Source organism: Vicia villosa, linkage group LG4 (genome assembly GCF_029867415.1).
Source record: "Vicia villosa cultivar HV-30 ecotype Madison, WI linkage group LG4, Vvil1.0, whole genome shotgun sequence".
In the NCBI taxonomy this organism is placed as follows: Eukaryota; Viridiplantae; Streptophyta; class Magnoliopsida; order Fabales; family Fabaceae; genus Vicia; species Vicia villosa.
Window position 1 is genome coordinate 120,899,461 of NC_081183.1, and position 25,645 is coordinate 120,925,105.

General features: G+C 31.0%; 2 protein-coding genes across 2 annotated transcripts; one reads left to right on the forward strand and one right to left on the reverse strand.

The window, feature by feature from the left end:
• Positions 1-8,469: 8,469 nt before the first annotated feature.
• On the forward strand, positions 8,470-11,213 carry LOC131599578 (uncharacterized). Its single transcript, XM_058871880.1, has 5 exons — positions 8,470-8,620; positions 8,728-8,898; positions 9,010-9,066; positions 9,458-10,579; positions 10,815-11,213. Exons 1-4 carry the CDS (start codon positions 8,552-8,554, stop codon positions 9,578-9,580), a joined length of 420 nt encoding a protein of 139 aa, XP_058727863.1. The 5' UTR covers positions 8,470-8,551; the 3' UTR covers positions 9,581-10,579; positions 10,815-11,213.
• Positions 11,214-22,390: 11,177 nt separating this feature from the next.
• Positions 22,391-25,645, reverse strand: LOC131597754 (chitinase 2-like). The gene is made up of 2 exons (XM_058870430.1): positions 25,531-25,645; positions 22,391-22,821 (listed from the first exon to the last, which is right to left on the reverse strand). Exons 1-2 carry the CDS (start codon positions 25,643-25,645, stop codon positions 22,391-22,393), a joined length of 546 nt encoding a protein of 181 aa, XP_058726413.1.

Genomic DNA, 25,645 nt, shown 5'->3' on the forward strand with positions numbered 1-25,645 from the left:
TCTCATGATTGCCATGTCTTGATGCAACAACTTCTATCAATGGCTATTTTTGGCATTTTACCAATAAATGTAAGGGTGACTATTACTAGATTGTCTCCATTTCTTCAATCATTGAGTCAGTACATCATAGAAGAAGCTATTGAGTTTTGTATAAAACTATTTGTTAAAATCAAAGTCTATAGGAATTCCCGAGTCCTGTCATGATGGATGTTATGATGGTAGAGGTATCCAAGGCTTAAATGTTAAGACATTTGACCAAGAAGTAGTTCTTCACCCATACTTGACCACTCACATAAGTCTTATAACTGAAAACTTTCCATTGATAAATGAAAGATGGTTGTTGGCATACCATAACAAAACTTTCATAAATTGGTTTAATGAATGTGTTTTTAAAGATAGTAGTGCATCAGATGCAATTAAATGGTTGTCATGTATACCTAAGTTTAATGTAATTACTCGGAGTGCATACAACATTACTAAATTTTTATTCTATGCAAAATCAAAGGATGATCGTAGCACCATGCAAAATAGTGGGGTTATGGTTGAAGCCGAATTCATTTACTTTTCTAGTTCCAAAGATATGAATCTTGTACTCGAATCTAGAGCGTACTTTGGGGTAATTGAGGAGATTTTGGAAATTAAATATGTTACTTTTAAAGTGCCTTTATTTGAGTGCAAGTGGATTGACAATAAACTGGTGTAAAAACTGATGAATTAGGATTCACACAGATTGATCTTTGAAAGAAAACTTATAACAAGGAATCATTCATCATGGCATCCCAAGCAAAACAAGTTTTTATGTAAATGATCCTTATAACACTAGATGGTCAATTGTTCTTCGCAGAAAATATCTTCCTGATAGTACTTATGAAAATTAAGATTTTAAATATGAGGCCCCTTGTTTCATAATACATGTATGCCATTCATTTGAAGAAAATAATTTAGATGATATGCATGTTATTCATCGTGATCATAAAGAGGTGATATGATAAAACTAGTAAGCAAATGATTTACATCATTTAGTAATTTATAATTTTATTTTTTATGTTTTATTCCTTGTACTAAAGATTTAAAGTTGTTGTTGTTTATCCTAATTGGTTTCAAATGTTGTTCAAATTATAGGTGTTTAAGGACCAGTGACAAATCCTATTGGACAACCTACAAAACTTTCCATTTTGGTTATTGATTTTGTTGGTTAATCATTTGATTTAGTTTTGTTGTAAAATTATAAAGTGTGTGTCATTTTGGGTTTGCATTTGGTGTAAACAATAAATATTTGTGGTACAATGTTTTTGTTTGAGAACTTGGAAAAATGTACAACGTTTCTGTTTCAGGATTACGCAAAATATGGTTCAATATTATGTGTTATGAATATGTAAAACAGGTGCATACAACATTATTAAAAAAAATCTTATCCCCTCAGTTTTTATTTAAAACCGAGGTTAAAATATTGAGTTAATATTGGACGCGCCATCCAGTTATGAAAATAATAAAATGCAAATGCTGGGGATCAAACTCCCGTGCACATAACTTTATCCTTCAAGTTTTTAATAACCGTTGCTAAAATGGTAGCTTTTTATGACGCCCTTTGTTACCTTTCTTCTGTACTCGAGGTTAAATGTATTTTGTTTCCGAGGTTATATGTTTTTTAGTAGTGCTGATCATAACTATTTTTGACAAAGTATGCATAACTACAGAAAACCCATTTTATAACGGTTGGAAAATACATATAATCACGGTCCTGCGACCGTTGTAGTATACAGGAAAGCGCGTGCGCTATCACAATAGTTAGTTAACTCAACCGTTGTGATAGACTTAAAGGTCCCAGGTTCTATTCTCAATAGTGATATTTTGGATCATAAATTATAATTCATCACGGTTACATTAGATAACCGTTGTGGTATGTACTTGTAGTTTATTATATATTATGTAGATCGCTTGTTTTTCCATACACCTCATTAAAGAAATACAACCATTCAGATTGATGAAGAAGTATATAATCTAGAAATTAAACTATTCTTGAAAACCAACTTAAACAAACCATTATTTTCCAAATTGATGCATCTCATCATTCATTTCTTGCTCTTTAACGCATAAAATGTGGTTCAATTGTGTGATTCCTTTATTGCATTGATTCCTTCAATTTTAGTTTAATTTGAACAACATCCATTTATTAGCTGGGACTACCTCATTGTTGTCGCTTATCATCATGAGTGTTATGATAACTTATCATCATAACAATCACGAGGAAAAGCGACGACTATGAGGTAGACCCAACCTATAATTAGATTTTATTTAAATTAAACAATAAGAGAAGATATCGATGTATTAAAGGACTAAGGTCATTGCATCACATTTAAAATGTTAAAGAGCGTGAAATAAATGATAAGAAGCATGCAATCTGGAAAACATTGATTTATATAAGTTGGTTTTCAAATACAACTTAATTTTCAGATTATAAGTTTCTATTTCAATCTAAATGAATGTATTTTCAGTGAAATGTTAATGAAACCAACAATCTACATAGCATATAATAAACTATACTTCATCTATACGTAACAGCTAAGTTACCTTTAATATACACATACTTAATTCATTATTCCAAAAAAAATTAATCTAATTAAATTAATCAACTGCTATAACAATCCAATTGAATCACAAGTAATTTTAAAATTTGAACAAAACTCAAACGAATCAAATTGACACACATGTTATAGTGTATATACATTTTTTTTCAATAAGCAATGGATTAATCAACGGAGTATAAGGGATACTCCAACCACTATACAAATCAACGGAAGCACCTACGGCTCGAAACAAGCGAGCGGTAAAACATTCCAAAAATGAAAATTACAAAAATCTCTTAACTTGTGTTTAGCTAAAAGCCAATTCCAAGAAGAAAGTATAATAATCGACATGATTTCGGTGAAACTAAAACGGTCTTGCTTGAATATAATAGCATTCCGCTTCAACCAAATATTCCAAAGAGTGGCCAACCAAATAGTTGCCATAACATTTCTCTTGGACACACCCTTCACTTTGTCGCAAAAGAGAAAGAAATTCAGGAACTCCTCGAAGGAGAGAACCGTGTTGGTCCCTATATCAACCTAAATTTTTTTCAATTATTTATAAATATGAAAAAATTTTAAAAAATTTAAATATAAAATCATTAATTTATTTTTAATAAGAAAAATTTTATAGAAAAATTTAAAAATTAAAAACTTTTAAATATAAAACTTTAGTCTAATTTAACGAGATATATAATCATTACTAGGCGACAGTGTAAAATCAGTACAACATCTCTTTTCTCATTTTTTTTAAAGGCAAGAGATAACATATATATATATATATATATATATATATATATATATATATATATATATATATATATATATATATATATATATATATATATATATATATATATATATATATATATATATATATATATATATATATATATTAAAGAGGGAGAACTAAGGGTTCTCCAACCTTTATACAAAAGGGCCACAAAACAACCACCCCCCAAAAAAGAAGATGAAAATTACACACCAAATAAATTTATGAGAGAAATAGAATGGGATCCCTACTAAACTCATAAAAGGAATAATTGGCATAGGTAATTTTTCCACAAAATGACCACTTTCAAACTAAGGTTTTAATATTCCAAATAGTATCATTAAAGTTCCAATCCTCCTCCCGAAAGCGCACTCCATTCCTTAACACCCATAAAGACCAAGTCGTTGCTAGCCAAACCACATCTTGCTTGCCTTCCTTCACCTTTTGCACCCAAAAGAAAGAATGCCAATCCATAAAATTCGATAAACATTCATCCTCCACACTAACCGCCTTACCCATCCAACGGGCTATTTCACTTCAAATCTCATTCACCACTCTACAATCAAAAAAGAAATGTTTCCTACTTTCTACACCATACCCACATAATGTACAAAAAGATTTTGCAAAAGGGAACAAAATACCTCTACGAACTAATAGTTCCTTCAAAGGAAGCCTATCAAGAAGAAGTCTCCAACCAAACGCCTTCACTTTAAAGGGCACTTCTGCTTTCCACAAAAAATGGAAAGCCTCATTATGTTTACCATACGGTCCGACAGGTATTATATTCCTTTCCAAGAATTTATAACAAGATGCCACCGTGAATTCCGCTCCTACACTCCCTTCCCACCACACCGCATCCTTCTCAAGTGTTTCTTTCGGCTCCACATAAAGAGTAAAATTCTCCCGCAACTTAAAACTCCTACCCACCAAATTCTTCTCCAACAACCTTGCTTCGGAAATACCAAATTCTTTTCTCATTTATTAAAACTACAATATATATATATATATATATATATATATATATATCATTTTTTGTTTGCTCCCAGTATTCAATATTCTGGCTCCGTCTCTGGCCATATGGGGGCTTTACGAAAAACTCCCTGTAAAAAAAATCACATGGATGACCCTAAAGTTCTGAAAAAGTCCCTATTAAAACCTTTCTCATGCCAAGTCTTCCAAAATGCTAATGTGTCATTGTTTTTCTGTTTTTTCCATTTTTTTTTAAATGTCACATGTGTTTATTCATTTATGGAAGGACATTTTTACCCTCACGTTGTTTTCTAGCCCTATTCTTAAAAGCTCTGACATGTTGGTGGAATCCGTAAATTTCCCTCTCCTTCTGTCGTATTCTCTTGTTTCCTCCTATCCCTATTTCAAATCCTCCTTCCTTGCTTGTCTTCCTTGCTCGCCATACCTTATTTATCTTCTTTGTTTGTGACCTTCAGTAAAGATCCATGAAAAATTTATGTTGTTCACAGTCAAGCATCTCCAGCATAGATTCAAACGGCAGAAGAACTCCTAAATGTGGTCATAATCTCTCCATGAAGTTGTTTGTTTCAAAATCGGTTGCAAATCCTGGTAGGAAGTATTGAAGTGCAAGTTTTGGGGTAAAGAAGATGATTGTGAGGTATTTATTTGGAATGATGATTTTTTGGTGAAAACTGTGCAAATATAGATGGAGATGTGTCAGAGCTTTTGAAGTAAATCGACAAAGAAATTGCGATAAAGATGGATGAATTGAAGAATAAGGTTGAAGGCTTAGCGAAGAAGATGAATTTTCTGATAGTTGTAATTATTTTTAACTGGTTGTTCCTTGAGTTAGGGTTCATGTAACAGATAATAGGTTTAAGTTATGGAAGATAATTTGTAGGTTTAAGTTATGTTTTAAATTAATGGAAACGAGAGAATACGGTAGAAGGAGAGGGAAATCTAGGGATTCCACCAACATGTACGAGCTTTTAAGAAAAGGGTTGGAAAACAACGTGAGGGTAAAAATGTCCTTCCATAAATGAATAAACACATGTGGCATTTAAAAAATAGAAAAAATAGAAAAACAATGACACATCAGCATTTTGGATGACTTGGCATGGGGAAGGTTTTAATAGTGACTTTTTCAAAATTTTAGGGTCATCCATATGACTTTTGTTTTACAGGGAGATTTTTTGTAAAGGCCCCTTATGGCAGGGGGTAAATAGCTATTAACCCTTTTATTATTTACTATCACCTCCAATCACCTTTTTTATCAAGCTAATTAAAATAGTCGTTGAAATGATATTGTTCTGTTTGAGAATAAAAAATTGATGTAGTTAGAAAATTAATGATTTTGAATGGTAACTTTGATCTCCTTTATATTAACGCGGGTTAAACCTGTACGGTTATCACTCAAACGTTTAAGTCAGTCCAAAATTCAAGGTAAGTGTAGTAAAAAATGGAAATCATAAATTATACTTTATTTATAGCTTGTGAATTGATTAATACTTTGGGTCAATTGGAATAGATTTGAGATGGATTACGTTTTAGTAAGTTAGGTATTTAACCGGTCTGGAACCATCTTTTTTCAAGGTTATTATTGTTTATATAATATCAAACAAAAATTCTATAATATTGATAATTTTAATATATTAAAAATCATAAAATGTCATAACCACATAAATTAACATATAAAATAAAATATTATTACACTTTAAAAACGATTTTATATCAAATATCATAATTATTTTGGGGGTACGCATTTGTGTTAAAATTTTTTAATAGAAAATTTTCCTCGTGGATTGTCCTCACCACATCCAAATATTAGTTTATGCATTTTCTTGCAGAAAAAACTTAATTTTTACTTAAAATATCATAACAATTTAATTTTAAATAGAAAACAAAATTACATAACCACAACAACAAAGAACCAAATATACAACAACTTTCATTCAAATGGTTTGATTGGAATTAATCACCAACTCTTGTTTCCCTTTTATAAGACCTAATATTCAATTAATTAATGCAAATAAGTTATGAGTTATGGTGTCGTGTGCATCCCAATTCAACTGAATTAACTATTAATGCTTATTTAGAAGTACAACTAAAGTCTAATACTATATAATGACTAATTATAATATAATTATTAGTCGATTAGTTAATTATTGTTATAAGTAAGAGCATTTTAATATAATTATTCTTTTTATGGGTTAATAGCTATTTACCCCTGCTTTATGAGGCCTATACGAAAAAAAATTCTGTAAAAAAAAAGTCACATGGATGAATCTAAAATTTTGAAAAAATCAGTATTAAAACCTTTCTCATGCAAAGTCATCCAAAATGCTGATGTGTCATTGTTTTTCTGTTTTTTCCATTTTTTTTAAATGTCACATGTGTTTATTCATTTATGGAAGGACATTTTTACCCTTACGTTGTTTTCTAACCATATTCTTAAAAGCTCAGATATATTGGTGGACTCCGTAAATTTCCCTCTCCTTCTACCGTATTCTCTCGTTTCCTCCCATCCCTATTTCAAATCCTCCTTCCTTGTTCGTCTTCCTTGCTCGCCATACCTTGTTTGTCTTCTGTTTGTGACTTTTAGTAAAGATTCATGAAAAATCAGGTTGTTCACAGTCAAGCATCTCCAACATAGATTCAAACGGCACAAGAACTCCTAAATATTGTCATAATTAATCTCTCCATGAAGTTGTTTGTTTCAAAATCGGATGCAAATCCTGGTAGGGACTATTAGAAGTGCAAGTTTTGGGGTAAAGAAGATGACTGTGAGTTATTTATTTGGAATGATGAATTTTTTGGTGAAAGTTGTACAAATACAGATGGAGATGTGTCAGATCTTTTGAAGCAAATTGACAAAGAAATTGCGATAAAGATAGATGAATTGCAGAATAAAGTTGAAGGCTTAAGGAAGAAGATGAATTTTCTGATAGTTGTAATTATTTGTAGCTGGTTGTTCTTTGTGTTAGGGTTCATGTAACAGATAATAGGTTTAAGTTATGTTTTGAATTGATGGAAGATAATTTATAGGTGTAAGTTATGTTTTGAAATAATGGAAATGAGAGAATACGGTAGAAGGAGAGGGAAATTTAGGGATTCCATCATGTCTGAGCTTTTAAGAATAGGGTTAGAAAACAACATGAGGGTAAAAATGTCCTTCCATAAATGAATAAGCACACGTGACATTTAAAAAAATGGAAAAAACAGAAAAACAATGACACATCAGCATTTTGGATGTGACTTTTTTAAAATTTTAGGGTCATCCATGTGACTTTTAATTTTACAGAGGAGTTTTTTGTATAGGCCCCATATGGCAGGGGGCAAATAGCTATTAACCCCTTTATTATTTACTATCACCTCCAATCTCCTTATTTTAATGCAATAGTTAACTAAAGTTAATCATTATCAAGCTAATTAAAATCATCGTTGAAATGATATTGTTACGTTCGAGAACCAAAAATTGATGTAGTTAGAAAACTGATGATTTTGAATTGTGACTTTGATCTCCTTTACATTAACGCGAGTTGGTCCTGTATGGTTAGCACTCAACCGTTCAAGTCAATCCAAGATTCAACGTAAGTGTAGTAAAAAATGGAGATCATAAAGTATACCTTATTTGTAGCATGTGAATTGATTTATACTTTGGGTCGACCGGAGTAGATTTTAGATGGATTACGTTTTAGTCAGTTAGGTATTTAACCGGTCCGAAACCAACTTTTTTCAAGATTATTATTGTTTATATAATATTAAACAAAAATTCTATAATATTAATAATTGTAATATATTAAAAAAACATAAAATGTCATAACCACGTAAATTAACATATAAAATAAAATATCATTACACTTTAAAAACAATTTTATATCAAATATCATAATTATTTTCAGGGTACGCATTTGTGTTAAATTTTTTTAATGTAGAGTTTTCCTTGTCGCTTGTCCTCACCACATCCAAAGATTAGTTTATGCATTTTCTTGTAGAAAAAACTTAATCTATAATATAAGAAAACTCTATCTTTTTGAAGAGTTCTTGTCATGCTGCCAAGTGGCTTATTCTGAGAGTAGGATTTTGTTTTTCAATGTTGCTAATTGTTGTTGTTGCAAATATTGGAAATCTTGTGATTAATCCTGCAGATCCTCATGCTAATGAGCCTAAGCGCATCACAAGGTTCTGTTTTTATATTTTTTATTAAAGTTAAATTATTTAATTACTAAATTATTGTTAACTCATGTTTATATTTTTGTTTTGTTGTATGAATCAATTAGTTGCTATTGCTCAAGCAGCAGAGAAGAACAAGGTGTGTTTTTAATCTGTTATTAAGTTTGTTTTGTTATATTTTGATGGTATTTTCTTGAAAGGCTGTATTTTTTAATCTGTTTTGATGGAATTTGAATGATGTTGTAGATATTAGTGCCTGGTGTTGTCAATGGAAACTTTGTTGCTGCGAAAAAGATGGAACAAGCTCAGAAACATGCTGAAGTGAAAGAGAAACAACCTCTTAAAGGAAGAAAGTTAAGAGAAAGATCTAAGATAAATGTCAGGACATTTAGTTCAGTTCTTTCAGCTAGAAGCAAGGTTAATACCTAACCCTTTTTCATGTGAACTCTGGTTTTGTATTTAGGATGTTGTTTTTCAATGTAGACTGATAGGAAATATGGTTTTTTTGTTTTTTATTGTTAAATTCAGGCTGCTGGTAGAAACATGCCTTCCAAATTCCGTCATCATTATGAAGTGATTCAAGAGGTAATAATTTTGTGTTTAATGTTCACTGGTTTCATTGGAAAACTTATATTGTAGGTACTAGTTACATTGTGTGATGTGATCGATCTGAGTGCCTTATGCGTGTTTATTCAAGTCTTAAAAGTTTCTTTGCTCCCAGGGTTTACCATGCCACCTTTACTTTGATTTGGAGTTTAATACAAGAGTCAGCATAGGAAAGAATGGAGACGAAATGGTTGATCTTTTGATATCAGTAGTTTTAGATGCCTTACATGAAAAGTATGAAATCCATGGAGAGCGTGATTGGATATCAGTAGTTGATCTTTTGATTTCAATAGTTTTAGATGCCTCTATAATGGTTTCTCTCTCTTGCTTCCAACAACTTTCACTATAAATTGTTTGTTTACCATTTCAGAGAACAGCAGCTGAAGGAATAGAAAGAAAAATTGTAGTAGAATATAATGGTTTCAATGTCATGTTTAATTATTATATGAGCAGCTATTGGTATGGAATCAGCACTCTTACACACCCACTTTGAGACTTACGGAGCACACTACTGCTGTGAAGGCCATTGCTTGGTCGCCTGACCAGATCAACGGAGACTATGCAAATGACTATGCAAATGACTACAACATCTGATCAACGGTGTATGTATGCTTCTGAGTTTGTTTGTTATCACATGTATATGCTCTACTGGGTAGTTAACCTTCACCCTACATGATTTGTTGTGTAAGGTTGGATCTACAATTATCAATGCGTAAGGTTTCCCTATAAAAATCTTTGGGTTTTCGCTTGCAATTAAAAAAGTCATTATTATCCATCTTAACTTTAAGAGTATGTTGAATGATAGTGATATGGTACATATTGTTCATTTAATTTCTAACAACTGTTTATATTTCCAGCATAGAATTCTGCAATCATGTGTACATTTGAACATGGAATTCTGCATGTGTACTTCAATTCAAACACCACCGTTTCCGCAGATAGTTCATATCAGCCAATGGTTCATTTTCTTTTGAGTTTCTGTTTAGCAGTATAGACAGCATGTAATTGGTTTGTTATATCTATTTTTGTTTTTCTACTCAAGGCTGTTTGGTAGCGTAGCATTGTTTTTCGGTATTGGTGTTTTTGGCATGTCCTTAAGACTGATTGATTCAGTTTGCTGTATATAGGTATGCAAGTGTAACACCATTACCACCTTCTATTCTTAGTCGAGGCATTGGTTGGCACCAAGGAATAAAGTAGAACTTTCAGTTGACTTAGTAAATTTAATTCTGAACAAGGCTGTTTGTTAGGGAGTTGACTTAGTAAATTTAATTCTGAACAAAAAAGTGAATTGACTTAGTAAATGTGCATGCTTAATTTCATTCCTTTGAACAGTTTGATGTTAAGGGAACATTGTTGTGTAAGTGTTGTTGACAGCAGCACACAGACATTGCTACTAGTGAAGGAGCCTTTGGATCTCATACGACTCAGTCTCGATGAACGTATCTATGTCAAACTCCATTCTGACAGAGAGCTTCGTGGCAAGCTTCATGTAATTTATTCTTTTTCTTTTTATCTCTCGTTTCTTATTACACATTTTTAGTAGCTATTTTTCAATTTGATCTTCGATTTGGAGGCTTATGATCAGCATCTTAATATGATTCTTGGTGATGTTGAAGAAATTGTTACCACTATTGAAATTGATGATGAGACATATGAAGAAATTGTTAGGGTAAGCACTTTTTATTTACTCAATTCTTAGGATAGTTTTCTTGATCAACATACAGGTGGCACAAAGATTGAAACAACAAGGCCACATGGCTGATTGACATTGATTACTATTTGTTACAACAGGTGCTTTGCAGTTTAGTTTAGTACCTATTTTATAAATAACATTTTTTTATATCAACTATTCTTTTTCATTGGCATTTGCAGTTTCAACAGATATCAAGTGAAGCTTTAAAGGATGATCCTACAAGCTCACTCTTGATACCTTGCATCTTAGGAGATGAGATATATTTGGCAATGAAGAAAATAATAGGTCTTGTGTCCTCCTGATACATACATAAGTAATTAGGCTTGTTCCATACCATAAATCTATGGTTTTTATGCTAAGATTGAATAGCACTTGAAAATAGCTAGGCTTTATCTTGCTGGTTTCATGTTTCTAATATGTTAGCTTGAAATGCCCCACATTTTTTATTCATATATATGTGTAACTAACTTCCGTTATATATACTGGTAAAAAAGTTTAATGCATATAAATATGTGTTATGGTTATTTGCTAATGCTTAAACTGTGTTATGGTTATTGTTAATTTTATATTGATATATATATTTACACACACACACACACACACATACATATATATATATATATATATATATATATATATATAATGATACAGAAATAAACCGTGGCTAGATAAATGGTTTAGAATGCATAACATATAACAACGGTTTTAAATAGGTGGTCATAACCAAACCGTGGCTATATCTTGAACTAATACTGTGTCGTAAATGTTAAAATGAAACCGTGGCTTTACCATATAGCCACAGTTTTTAAGTCATGGCAAGTACAAACCGCGGCCTTAATCAAGCTACCTAAACCCTGGCCTAAAAAAGCCACGGTTGTAAAAAAGGCATGGTCTATACCAAAAAACCGTGGACTTTACTTTAGGCCACGGCCGTATACTCCACAGTTGGATTTCCGTGGCCAAACCGTGGCCTCAGCGTTACGCCACGGTTATTTTGCATATAGCCTCGGTTTTCTGGGCGTGGCAGGAGGCCTTTTTTCCTGTAGTGTTCAGCCATACAACAATATTTATTTTTCACAATCTCATATGCTTCAGGAAAAGCTTCCTTCAATAGTTGGTTGCCCTAACATTTTGAATGCCAAAACGAAGTCCCCTGCCATTTTTCAACTTACATAAAGCCGCACCTGCAAAACGATTACCATTGGTAGCAACAACTTTATCGGACAGGATCAAATCTCACCACCAAATCGAATCATTACAGTTCAACACACTTATGTCACCAACAAGAACTTTTATAACAGGATTGACATATCCTCTTCTCAAAATACTGGTCCAAACTGCCTCCTGCTCTATAATGATCCATCATTTCCACTTATTCAACAAGGCCATACTCAAAGTCTCAACACACGAGCCCATCTTTCTCCCGAGGATAGCAAGCGGTTTTCCAACTAACCCAATGAATCGTGCGTCTATTCTTACAACCTTGCCATAAGTAATTACTTTGGAAGGAGCTTTGTAAAAGGAAAATGTGTATATTTAAATTGCGTTATCACCGAATTAATCAACACCACACGACCCACCATAGTAAGATACCTTCCTTTCCACACGACCAATTTAGATTTCAAGTGATTGATTAAATATTTTCACATAGATAATTTTCTTGGACTATCTCCAACTTTGACTTCAAGGTATTTGAAAAAGAATCAATGTCGAAAGACAAAAAATTAGAAGTCGCTCCAAATAGTGTATATTCATAACAAAGTTACAATTAAATATAAGGGTTAAATATGTTGGTTCCTATAAAATAGAATTTTTTCCATATAAAAACAAATGACATGTTTTGGTCCCTATAAAATTATTATGCACATAGTTTTTATCCTCACTGTTAAACCAATGCGTATTTTTAAATGGATTTCTTGCAGACATGTTTAGAACATTTTAAAAAGTTTTTTGAAAAAAAAACAAAATATTTGATTTTAAAGTCGAAATTTTTATTACTTTTATCATTGTTTTTTGAAATTTAAAAAATTCATTTTTAATTCTATTCATTTTAAAAAATTCTAAAATTTGGTAGATAAATATTTTGCAGTATTCTAAATATGTATAAGAAAAATATTCAAAAATTTAGAAATTAAAGAGTAATTAAACCGTTTTTAAAATTTTAGAAAATAACAGAGACTAAAACTATATGCATACAAGAAAATTTTTTAGGGACTAAAATCGAATGTTTAGTTTATTTATAGTGAGAAAAAACCATATCTTATCTAAATCTTAATATATATATATATCCAAGGTTGTCATGATGACAACCCTAGCCACATGTCACCTTGGTAGTATCTTTAAATAAAATTAGCCACATGCCACCTTGACAGTAAATCTAAATAAAAATCTTAATTTTTACTTTTACTAATTTAACCCTATATTAAAAATAAATAAATATAATATTCATCATAATAATATAATATAATATTCAACCACAAATATTAATAATAATTATATAAATATGTAATATATAATATTTAATAGAAATTTTTATATTAATATAGTTTAAGAATTCATTTTTTTATACTTATAAAATTATGTTTTAAAATTATTTATATAAAATTACTTTATTTATATAAGTAATATAATTTATACAATCCCCTAATTCTAACTTTTATTAATTGATATTATATTAAATATAACTATTAATAATAATAATTATATAAATAATGTATAATAACATAATGTTTAACTAATAATAGTAAGAGATAAAAATAATAATAATAATAATAATAATAATAATAATAATAATAAAATTAATAATAATAATAATAATCTCCTTAATATAAATCTAAGGTTGTCATCATGACAACCCTAGACACAAACCTAATCCTAATGCTTATTATTTAATATTTTTTAGATTCAAAAATAAAAATAAATTTTTATATGTTTATATTTTATTAATGTTGTTAAAAAAATTCAAACTATTGGTATAAATGATTAATAATATTTTATTTAAATTAAAAAATAAAATGATTGTATGTAATTTGTATGTAATTTGTAACAAAAAATTAAAAGTCCTTATTATTTAATTTCTTTCAGATTTAAAATAAAAATAAATTTAATATAAGTTCATATTTTATTAATTTTAAAAAAATTCAAACTATTGTTATAAATGATTAATAATATTTTATTTAAATTATAAAATAAAATGGTTGTAAGTAATTTAGTTAATCATTGGTATAAAAATGAAATAAAAAAATTATGAGTATTAAAAATCAATTTTTTTATATCTAAACCTTACTTATTTCATTCTTTTTTCAATCAGTAATTAATTACTTTTATAAAAAGATCTAATTCTAATATTAGTACATTTTTAATATTGTATCCAAATATTAAAAATCTTACTTATTTCATTTATTTTTTCGTTAATTAATTAATTAATATTATAATTTTTGAATTAACTATAATAAATGTAATGACAACCAATCAGTACATATTATTAAAAGAAAAAAAACTAACTTATTATTATTAATTTTAGGCATAATAGTTGAGCATATATTTTTTTATACGGTGGACTCAATACTATAAATTTTGAATTAATTATAATAAATGTAATGACAACCAATCGTTACATATTATTCCAAGAAAAAATCAAATAATTGTTATTAATTTTATTTATAATATTGTGCATATATATTTTTTTAAACGGTGGAGTATAATCTAAATAAAACAAAAACGGTGGATTATAACAAATGCTACAATTATGAATTTTATTAAAACAAAATTCAACCAGCATTAATTGATTCCCTCATATTAGAAATCGACATTTGATCAGTTTTATAGTTACTCTTTTTTCAACTTTTCCACACTAACTCCAAATTAATTTTCTTTATTACTAAATAAATTTTGTTAAAACGGTGGAGTATTATTTCAAAAAAAAAGTGGAGTATCCTTCGTCAATCATATTTATATAATTATAATAATTCATATTTATATTAATTAATATTTTGTAACTTCCAAATATATATACATATATATTAATTCATATTTATATTAATATTTTTTTATTCTTTATAAATATCTATTTCATTATCTCTGTTTGGTCATCTTATTACACACATATTTATATTTTGTCATCTCATATAGCCTCATGCTTATGTGTCATCCTTACAAAATTCTACCAATTAATAAAACCCCATTTACCAAAATAATAAAAATTAAAATAGTAATAATAATAATAATAATAATAATAATAATAATAATAATCATAATAATAATAATAAACATAATAATTATAACTATAACTAATATAACTAATCCTAAAATTTTAAATACTTATTTTGAATATATGTTAATCTTAATATATATAACTCCTATTATCATTGATATTATAAACTATTTTTTTATTTTATAAATTAGTAATAATAGAAAAAATATAATATTCATATATCAATATTTAAAATAATTATAATAATAATAAATATTTTATACAATTCTATATTCAGTTTCCTTGGAAAGTTGGCATTCAAAGGAGCAAATGACTTTAATTTGTTTTAATATTAATTTATTTTCAGTCAACTTATATAACTTTAGAATATTTAAAATACATATATATATTTAAGTTATATATAATTTTATAATATATTGATTTAAACATTGGGTTATATTTTTAAGATACACACTTTTAGATATTATTACCTCAATTATTATTATTATTATTATTTACATTTTATTAATTTGTTAAAAAAATCAAAATATTATTATAAGTGATTAATAATATTTTATTTAATTTAAAAAAATTAAGTAGTTGTAATTAATTAATTTATGAGTATTAAAGCTACATATATTTAGTGAATATAATGTTGTTTTAATAAACCGTTTTGAATATCAATGCATAATTGAAATATAATCACCATTTAATTAATTCACCTCCCTATTAGAATTCTATACGTTAACAAAATTGATACATTTATTTCAATAAAAAAAACTGATACATAGTACTCATATTGAATTCCTTGTCACTTCCCTAATGAATTTCAAGTTTAAGAATAATACGGAGAGGCAACTCACCCAAAATTAATAACCAGTAAATGCAAATCAAAATTCAAAAATCACTCTCAAGTAACAACATAAACTAAAATCATTCAAACAATAAGACAAACCAGAATTTATACCAAACTCACTTATTTTTATTGTTTCTCATAGGAAAACATAAACATAAATGCAAAAAGAAATAAATAAGAGACAAATCTATAACAAAAAAGAACAAGGACGCGTTACCTTGAATGGGAAATTCGGCATCAGAGAAGTAAACGATTGGATCAAACGATCATATTTGAATCAATGATGTACATTTTGTATGAAAAGAAAAACAAGTATTGTTTGAACCAAAAAAAGGAAAACAAATGATTCTTATAATTAAGTCGTATGACAAGCACACATAATTCTGAAATGCATGTTCATGGGATATCCTGAAAGAGTCAAAGCTTATAGGCTATGGTGACTAGAGCAAAGTCAAAGGAGGTGTATCACCAGTTGAGATGTAGTTTTCAATAAAGCTGAGATGGCTTTTAAGAAAACTAATGATGATGATGGTCGAAGTGCAGAAGAGCTGGAACAGGTAGAGATTCCTGTTGAGGTGAAGCAAGCTGATGCTGAATTGCATATCCCTGATGAAGTCAAAGAAGAAGCAGAAGATGCTGAGGAAGTTGAGGAAACTGTCGATGACTACCTATTGTCAAGAGATAGGTCAAGAAGAGTCATCAAGCCACCTCGAAGACTTGGGTAAGCAAATCTTATAGCTTATGCATTAATCTCTGCCAATGACGTTCTTGATGATGAACTTAGAGATTATAATGAAGTTATGAGGAGTCGAAATAAAACTGAATGGATGAAGGCCATGGATGATGAGATGAAATCTCTTCATGATAACCACACTTGGGAACTGATCAAGAAACCTGTTGGAGCCAGGTTAGTCAGTTGTAAATGGATTTTCAAAGTTAAGGAAGGAATTGAAGGAGTGACGTAAAAAAGATACAAGGCAAGGTTGATCGCAAGGGGTTTCACTCAGAAAGAAGGTGTCGACTTCAATGATGTGTTTTCTCCTGTTGTGAAGCATAGGTCCATCCGAATGTTGCTTGACATGGTGGCACAGTTCGACCTTGAACTAGAACAAATGGATGTGAAGACTGCGTTCTTGTATGGTGGTCTAGATGAAACAATCCTGATGAGGCAACCTGAAGGGTATATCGAAAAGGGGAAGGAAGATTATGTGTGCAACCTAGAGAGATCTTTATATGGACTGAAACAATCTCCTCGACAGTGGAATAGGAGATTCGACAAGTTCATGGCACGCATAAGTTTCAATAGAAGTCAGTTTTACCACTGCGTTTACTTCAGATTTCGACCTGGTAATTCATTTGTTATTTTGTTGCTTTATGTGGATGATATTCTCATAGCAAGCAACAATGTTGAAGATGTGACGAGGGTGAAGGCTGAACTCAATAAGAAGTTCGATATGAAGGATCTGGGAGCTACTTCCAGGATTCTTGGAATTGTCATTCGAAGAGATAGAAAGAAGCGGAAGTTATGCTTGTCTCAAGAGGCATATCTATGAAAGATTCTCGGAAAGTTTGGTATGTCAAATTCGAAGGCAGTTGTGACTCCAACAAACCCTCAATTCAAGCTGAGTATTGATCAGTGTCCCAGTACTGATGTCGAAAGAGCCTATATGAATAGCATCCCATATGCTAATATAGTTGGTTCATTGATGTATGCTATGGTCTGTACTAGACCCGACATAGCATATGCAGTAAGTCTTGTAAGCAGGTACATGGCGAATCCTGGAAAGGCCTACTGGCAAGCATTGAAGTGGATTTTAAGGTACATTAATGGGTCTCTGAACAGAGTCCTAATTTATGGTGGAGCCTTGGGTGAAGATAGTAAAGCAGTAATCGAAGGATATGTCAACTCATATTATGCAGGTTGTATGGATTCTAGAAATTCTATTTCTGGATATGTTTTCACCATGTTTGACACGGCAATTAGTTGGAAAGTAATACTTCAGAAGGTTATTGCTCTATCAACCACTGAAGCGGAGTATATTGCCCCAACTGAAGTTGTGAAAGAAGCATTGTGGCTTGAAGGTTTTGCTAAGGAGATGAAACTTCAAGGTAAATGTATCACTGTTAAATGTGATAGTCAAAGTGCAATACACCTGTCGAAGAATTCAGCCTATCATGAGCGAACTAAGAACATTGATGCGAGGCTTCATTTCGTTAGAGGAGTAATCGAGCGTGGATGTCATACCCCAAAATTTGCCCATACTATTTCTCTTGTTCAAATTCAAATCAAGGTACAAAGCTCAAAGATACTCTCTCCTAAACAAGACTCAAAGAATTAGGGTTTTGTTGTTCTGAGGGAAAATCAATGAACCAAAGGCTCCATGATACCCCACATTACCTCCATGACAAATTTCAGGTCTCAATTCAAAAGATTGATCACTCAATTGCTCAGAAAGTCAACAGTCGACTGATTTGACCTAAAAGTCAACTGTGGTCAAAGTACAGTCAAAACTCCTGATTTTTTGTCAACATCCTCATATTGAATTATCATTCACCATTTGATCAAGAATTGATCATGGTTCATTAAGGAAAGATCAGAAATCAACAATTCCAAAAGTTTCTAAATTAGGGTTTTCCATAGGAAAAATCAACTGAACTTTGACCAGCCATAACTCCTACATGGAACATCAGAAATTTTCCATCCAAAGCTCATTTTGAAGGAAATTGAATTCTCTACAAAATTGTATCTCACATGCCAAGTCTAAAAATGCTTCATTTGAGAGATATGAATCAAAACATTATAGGTCCTTTTCAAAAGTCAACCAAAAGTCATCTTTTCCAAAAGAGCACACAAGGAGCATGGAAAATTATTTTGACATGGGACCAAAAACATTGGTTAGAGGACTCTTTAAGGTTTCTAAAAAGTCCAAGAACTTGGAAAAATGTTGAAGTATGAGGAAATGGTAAGGTGTACAAATTCACCTATTTCCAAGGGCATGTGTGAAGAGAAAAGGTCCAAAACTTCAAATATTTCTAAATGGGCCTATATTCTTTTCATCCAATCTTCATATTAAGCCCATGCACGTCCCAAAAATATATCTCACTATTTTTTATTATTTTTATTGATTATTTTATGGTTTTTTTCATTTAAATCATAATTTAATTATATAAAATAATAAGTTAATAAAAGATATGATTTTGCTTTGATTTTAAGTCAAGAAATCAAACAATATATTCCTCTAAATCAATAAAATTCGTGCAAGACAAAATTGAATGGAAAAGAGATTGAAATTGTGCTTATATAGAAAGATTTAAAGATAATTTCCAATCGAATTTCCAAGGTTACAAATATATGATTCAATGAGATTCTTTCTTATTTTATTAACCTAATTCATACTACTATAAGTAGTGTACAAATTTAGACCCCTAGTTGACATTTTGGCAGCTTCAAAAAGACCTAACCCGAGCACACAAATCTCAAAGAAAATTGAAGTTGCTCTTGGAGATTTAGGCTGGTTCAAGAGGATTCAAAGATTCCAACGCATTCCCAGAGTATCACTGAGCGTTTCTCAATCCTTGGCAAGCCTTGATACATCCGGAGACACCTTCAATCCCTCAAGGTTTCATCAAATTCGTATTCACTCAATTACAACATTCCATGCATTCTAATTGAATTTTGAATGTGTGTTCGTGTATATCGTGATGTTCTGATTAATTCTGGATGTTTAATTGCGTTTTCATGTACGTTTTCCTTGGATTACCATGTTAGGGTTTGTAGTTCTTGAATTAGGGCTTCATGATTAACGTAAAATTAGGTCAATTCATGGACACCATGGAACTCGTGGCATCTGGATGATCGCAATAGCGTAGTCGCGAAATATTTTTGTTGTGTTTTGGATGTTATTTGATATCACAGGTGTAGTAGAAGCGAGCTTTTACAGCTACCATGGAAAAAGCGTTGTAAAAAGGATTTGCAGGGGGTTCGTTTGGAGAAGATGACTGCGTGTCATCATTCTATTGGCTGGACGAAGTGGCGCGCATAATTTTTTAAAAAAAGGATCAGGTGTATCGCGTCCACACATGAGTACAATGTTCTCATCTTCTCAACCAGTTGATTTCCACCGTTTCAGATCCCACGCGCCAAGGACGCTGGCCCATCATGCTCCCCTCCTGATGCGCCACACCAGATCACACGCTAAGTTTTCTAATATTTTTTCTTTTTAATTACATAAAACCTTTTTTATTTTATTTATATATATAAATTTTATATAAAAAATTTTCTTTTTTTTACAAACTCTAAAAAACTTTTTTTTTATCTTAACAAACTTTTTTTTATTTAATTTCAATCATCGATTATTCGATTTTATTTTTTAAAATAGTTTAATTTGTTTAAATTGTTTTAATTAGCAAATTAATTTTGATTAATTAATAAAAAATAAGTCTTGGCATTTTAAAAATCGAAATTTTATTTTTGATCGATTTAATTAATTAGGTTAAAAACCAATAATTAATTAAATCTGATATTTTATTTACTTTACGCCCGAATCAGGGTTTGCGAGAATTAGCCATACACTGAAAAAATATTTCTTTGTGCATTTTTTCAGGGTTAGCAACAGGGTTTCTTCCGACTATACGCCTCGCCTATTACGAAGCTAAGTCCCGATTTAATCCTTATTTAAATATTTATTATTTTATTTAAAATTAGGGTTTGCCTTCAAATATAATGAACTCCGCCTACACTCACTTCCTTTTCTGGTCTGCCTTTGCTTTGCCAATTTTTCAGGGTTAACCCCGAGGCTACCTCCGACTACGAACCATATCAGATCAAAAGCTAAGTCCTGTTTCATATTCATTTTTAATTTTCTTTGCCTTCTTTTCTTTATCAAATTAGGGTTAGCCTTAACTGTCAATGAATTGATAATGCACTCACCCCTTTGTAATGTTTTCTCTTTTCCCAATTTTCAGGGTTAGCCAACCGTCAAAGCTCAATAGTCGGTAACCCTAAAACCTATCTGATTTACTTTCTTTAATTATTATTTATGTCAAACCTATTGCACTGCTGGTCCACTGGTTTATTTTTCCCCTTCCCCATAATATTGTATCTGCTTCGAGGTTGTATTGTGTGGCCTTGAAGGCACTTAAACTGTGATATTATATTATTGCGTGGTTAGTAATCCTAGGGAGTGACAACCCTGAATTAAACTTAGAATAACTAATTATAAGATAATTTCTGAATTAATCACGTGATTGTTGCACCCACGCACCTTTTATGGTACCTCTCTTATTGCCTGTTGCCTGTTGCCTTGTGTTTTTTGCAGAATAGCCTTGTCCCTCGAATACGATGATACCTCAGCAATGTTGCCCTCAGTTCATTCTCAAGGTCATAAGTCCCTAATGATGCTACCTTCGATTCCCCAAATATGACCTCGTCCCTCGAAGTTGCCTACGAAGTGCTGAGGTATCCTCTGGTTGCCTAACGAAGATGGCTATTCTGATCCTTCCCTTAGACTACCTGCCTCTCTATGGCATGGGACAGTGTTATGGCGAACGATGACTCGACGACCCTTCAACCTCCAAATCAAAGGACTTCCTTGCCCTCCTATGGCAGGGATAGCCCTGAAAGGCTAAAAAGAACATTTTTCATCTAACCAGGTAATTGCTCCTAATTGCCTTGCTCTGGCTTAAATCTTTTTCTACCCTTTTCTCAAAAACTTTCAAAAAGCTACGCCTATTTACAAGCTAAAGTCTTATTTATTTTCTACACTTTTTCTTTCAAAAGAGCAAAGCAATTAAGAGCCCATGGAAAACCATGGATGCAAAGGGTGCCTTACACCTCCCCTTTGCATAAATTACCCCCCGAACTCAGTTTTTATTTAAAAGGTTTTTCCTGTTCTTTTAGCCTTTCTGATAATTTGGATAAAATAAAAGTCGGTGGCGACTCTTGCTTAGCGCGACATTTCTTTCAAAAAGTTAGTTCACCGTATTACAGTGGAGAAGCCCAAGTGCTGAAGGTTTCGACTGAGAACAATGCTGCTGATATGATCACAAAGACATTGTCGAGTTGCAAGTTTTTCCACTGTATGCAGTTGATAAAGCTGCATGAAGAAAGCTAGTTTGTTCCCTTGATGTTGTAGAGTTAGGTCTAAGGTGGAGATTTGTGAGATATTGGATCGAACTCTAGTATGGTCGAAGGGTAGCTTCTTGGTTCGACGGGATTAAGCATGAAGCCGAAGGTTGTTCACATGCTTGTGTCTAAGATGCTAGGGTTGTTAGCATGTTAAATTAGGTTTTAGTGTTTAAACCTTAATTTGTTAAGTTAGCTTATTTATTAAGTTGGCTTGTGTAATGGGCCTTGTGGAAAAAGCCTATTAGTTAGTATATTAGGTTTTATTATAAATAACATACTAGTCTCTCATCATTGCTAAGCTGCAAATCCTAATTTAGGGTGAGAGAGGTTATTTGTTATTCTTGTAAACTTGTAATCTTGTTTTAAGAGAAAGTAAAAGAATATCAGTTATAACCAATTCCTTGTGTTCTTCTTATCTTCCCTAATTCCCTATTATATTTTGTTCTTGACATTGTTTTTCACAACAGACATCACATCAATATTTAGGTTATCATCATTCCTGAGTTTGATTATAACTTGCCCTATGCCTTTAACAAATAGGTCATTATTAGTTTTGATAGTTTCATAATTGATGTCAATGCCATCAATTATGTTACCGCTAACACTTTTATATTTTCCGATGAGCACTTTGAGTGAATGTACAACATTTCTAGTCGATATACTTCCCTCAGCAGGATCGAATGGAGTTTCAACACCACGACCTCCAATGCTAATTATGACCTTTACATTTGGAAAATTTTCCTTCAATTTTTTCACTTTTTCTGGACCGAAGTAAACCTCATTCCAAGTTTCTATGAAATTTCCGTTGCTTTTCCCATCTTCGTTATACTCCTTATTGGCAAAGGCCAAAATAAAGTGGAATTCTATTTCAGGGCGAATAATATCAACCGAAAAATCAGTTGAATATGAGAAGGAAATTAATTGGCTTTTGTCGGTTTGATTGGTTGTGGTTTGAATTAATCAGCAACCCTTGTTTTTCTTTTATAAGAGCTAATATTCAATTAACTAATGCAAATACGTTATGATGTCGTGTGCATCCCAATTCAACTCAATTAACAAATAATGCTTATTTAGAAGAACAACAAAAGTCTAATACTATATAATGACTAATTATAATATAATTATTAGTCAAGAAGTTAATTGTTGCTATAAGTAGGACTATTTTAATATAATTATTTTTATTATTTACTATCTTTATCAATCTTCTAGTGTCAATTATTTTTATTATTTACTATCACCATCAATCTTCTAGTCTCAATGCAATAATTAGTTAAAAGTTATTCATTATTAAGCCAATTAAAGCCGTATTGAAATGATGTTGTTTTGTTAGTGAATAAAATATGAGGCACTTAAAATCTAATGATCTACTCTGATATAGTTAGTGAATAAAATATGAATTGATTTATATTTTGGGTCAAATTAAATAGATTTGAGGTGAGTTGGGTTTGATTAATTGGGTCTTCGACTTCGACTGGTCATTGGTGTAAATTTTTTTAAGTAAATTTTTAAAAATATGCTGTCATAACATCTGACTTAAAAAAAAGATAATCCTATTAAAAATAATTAAAATTCGGTCACATAAGATATAAACTTTGTCTCATTTTAATAGAATATGAATTGCATATATAAGTGTGATTTGAATAACAGAAAAATCTAATTTAAATCATAGTAGTTCTTGATTCGAATGATCAAAAAGCTTTCTTCTAATTGTGGATGAAGTATCAGGTTTTGTGTTCACATTAAGGCCAGTTTGTTTCAGCTTTTAAAAAATAGATTTTTTATTTTATTTTTGAAAATATATTATTCAAAATCGTTTTTCAAAATATTAAAAGTTTTTTTATATTCGTTTTTTTTAAAATGAAACACTAATTTTGACATCCTATAACAAAAACATAAATTATTAATGACCAAAATTTAGTCAAAATCGCAATTTTTTAAAAAAAGTTGTATTTCAAAAATGATTTTTATGAAAATCTATTTGAAATAGCTTTAAAATTAAGTGATTTTTTGAAATTTTGATATCCAATTTTTTTTCCATAAATAGATGAAATACTTAAAATCATATTTTAAGAATTAATATTCAAACATAATTTTCATTTGAAGCTTTTAAAAAAAGTTTCTTTGTAAAAAAATTTTCACACAATTATGTAACACTATAAAAATCATTTTTAAAAAAAGCCAAAACAAACAGGTCCTTAGTTATGTGATTTGAACCACATAATTCTTTAACTCGAGTCACATGAGAAGAATCATGACTTGAATAATCAATATAAAATATGGATTCTCTGTTCTTGATTCAAATCATTCTCCCATTCCTTAAATCAAATCATAAGGGTCTTTTAGCGTTTGGAAATGGTCGGACTTCGGCATACCGCATAGAGCTCGTGTGGAACAGATCCTGGAACTTTCGCTCAGCAGTCTTAATTTCTTGCTGTCTCGATATCATCAAGTCTTTGCAGGAATTGAAGCTCAAACTGTTTCTGTTCTGGCTGCAGACCCCTCTACCAGCAATGTAGCGGTTATGCACTAGGCTGGCCCTTCTTCAGTCGCTGTTTCCGCTGCGTGTAAGGATACTGTCAGCTGGGCGTTTGATAACAACGGGGATTTTTCGGTGTCCAATTGTTACAGCATCATCAATGCAGTGCATATTTCTTGCGGTCCTAAGGAAAGAAACAACAAAGCTCTCAAACTTATTTGGAAAATGTATGTTCCAATGAAGGTGAAGGCGTTTCCTTGGAGATGTTTCATTAATAGAATTCTGACTCGAGTAGCGCTGGAGATTAGAGGTATAACATCTTCCCTTCAATGATTTTTCTGCGGGTTATTTGCCGAATCAATTGAGCATCTATTATTGGATTGCGTCGTCGCTTCTTTGGTCTGGAAGGATATGGCGGATTGAATAGGCTGGGAGGTGGATAAGTTTGAAAGTCTTAAGGAGAGCTTTATGAAGTGGTATGGTTTTTGCAAGCTCAGGAAAGTAAGGAAAGGAATAGAAGGGGTTTTGTTGATGGCAAATTGCTGGAACATTTGGCTGGTTAGGATGGAATAGTGTTTAGAAATGATATGTGGAATGTCAACGATATAGTGTGGAACTCAAAGACCTTGGCTTGGAAATGGTTAGTCATAGGAAAAATTAGCCAAACCAATTGTAATTTTTATAGTTTTAGCAAAGACCCCATGCTTTTTTTACCGTAAGTTGTAATTGGTGGATAATTTTTCTTCGGGGTGTTTTGTTTTTCGTCCTTGTCTGTTTTTTGTAAGTTCAGTTGAGAACTTGGATTCTCTTTTATCAACAAATACTTGCTTAAAAAAAAAAAAAGGTCTTTTAACTTTTTTTTTTCTTTTTTTTTTTCCTTTCATTAACTCTCATACACACACATAACTCTCATAGGTTTTTTAAAACCATTTTGAATTCTGTCATTCATACAAAATCTCTCTCTCAAATACAGCTTGAAGAACATTTTTTTCTTGCTTTGATTCCGTGAACTTTTGAACATTGTTGCGTGATATTTTACCCTGAAACCGTTCGTCTCGAACCTCTAGCATTCATCATTCTAGTGTAATTAACTTACCAACTCTAGGAGTGTGAGATCTGTTGAGACTAGGGTCATTAGGAGCTAATCTCTTGTAAATTTGAGCTTTGAGATAGTAGAATCCAGATGCGACTTTGTAGCAAAGAATTATCAT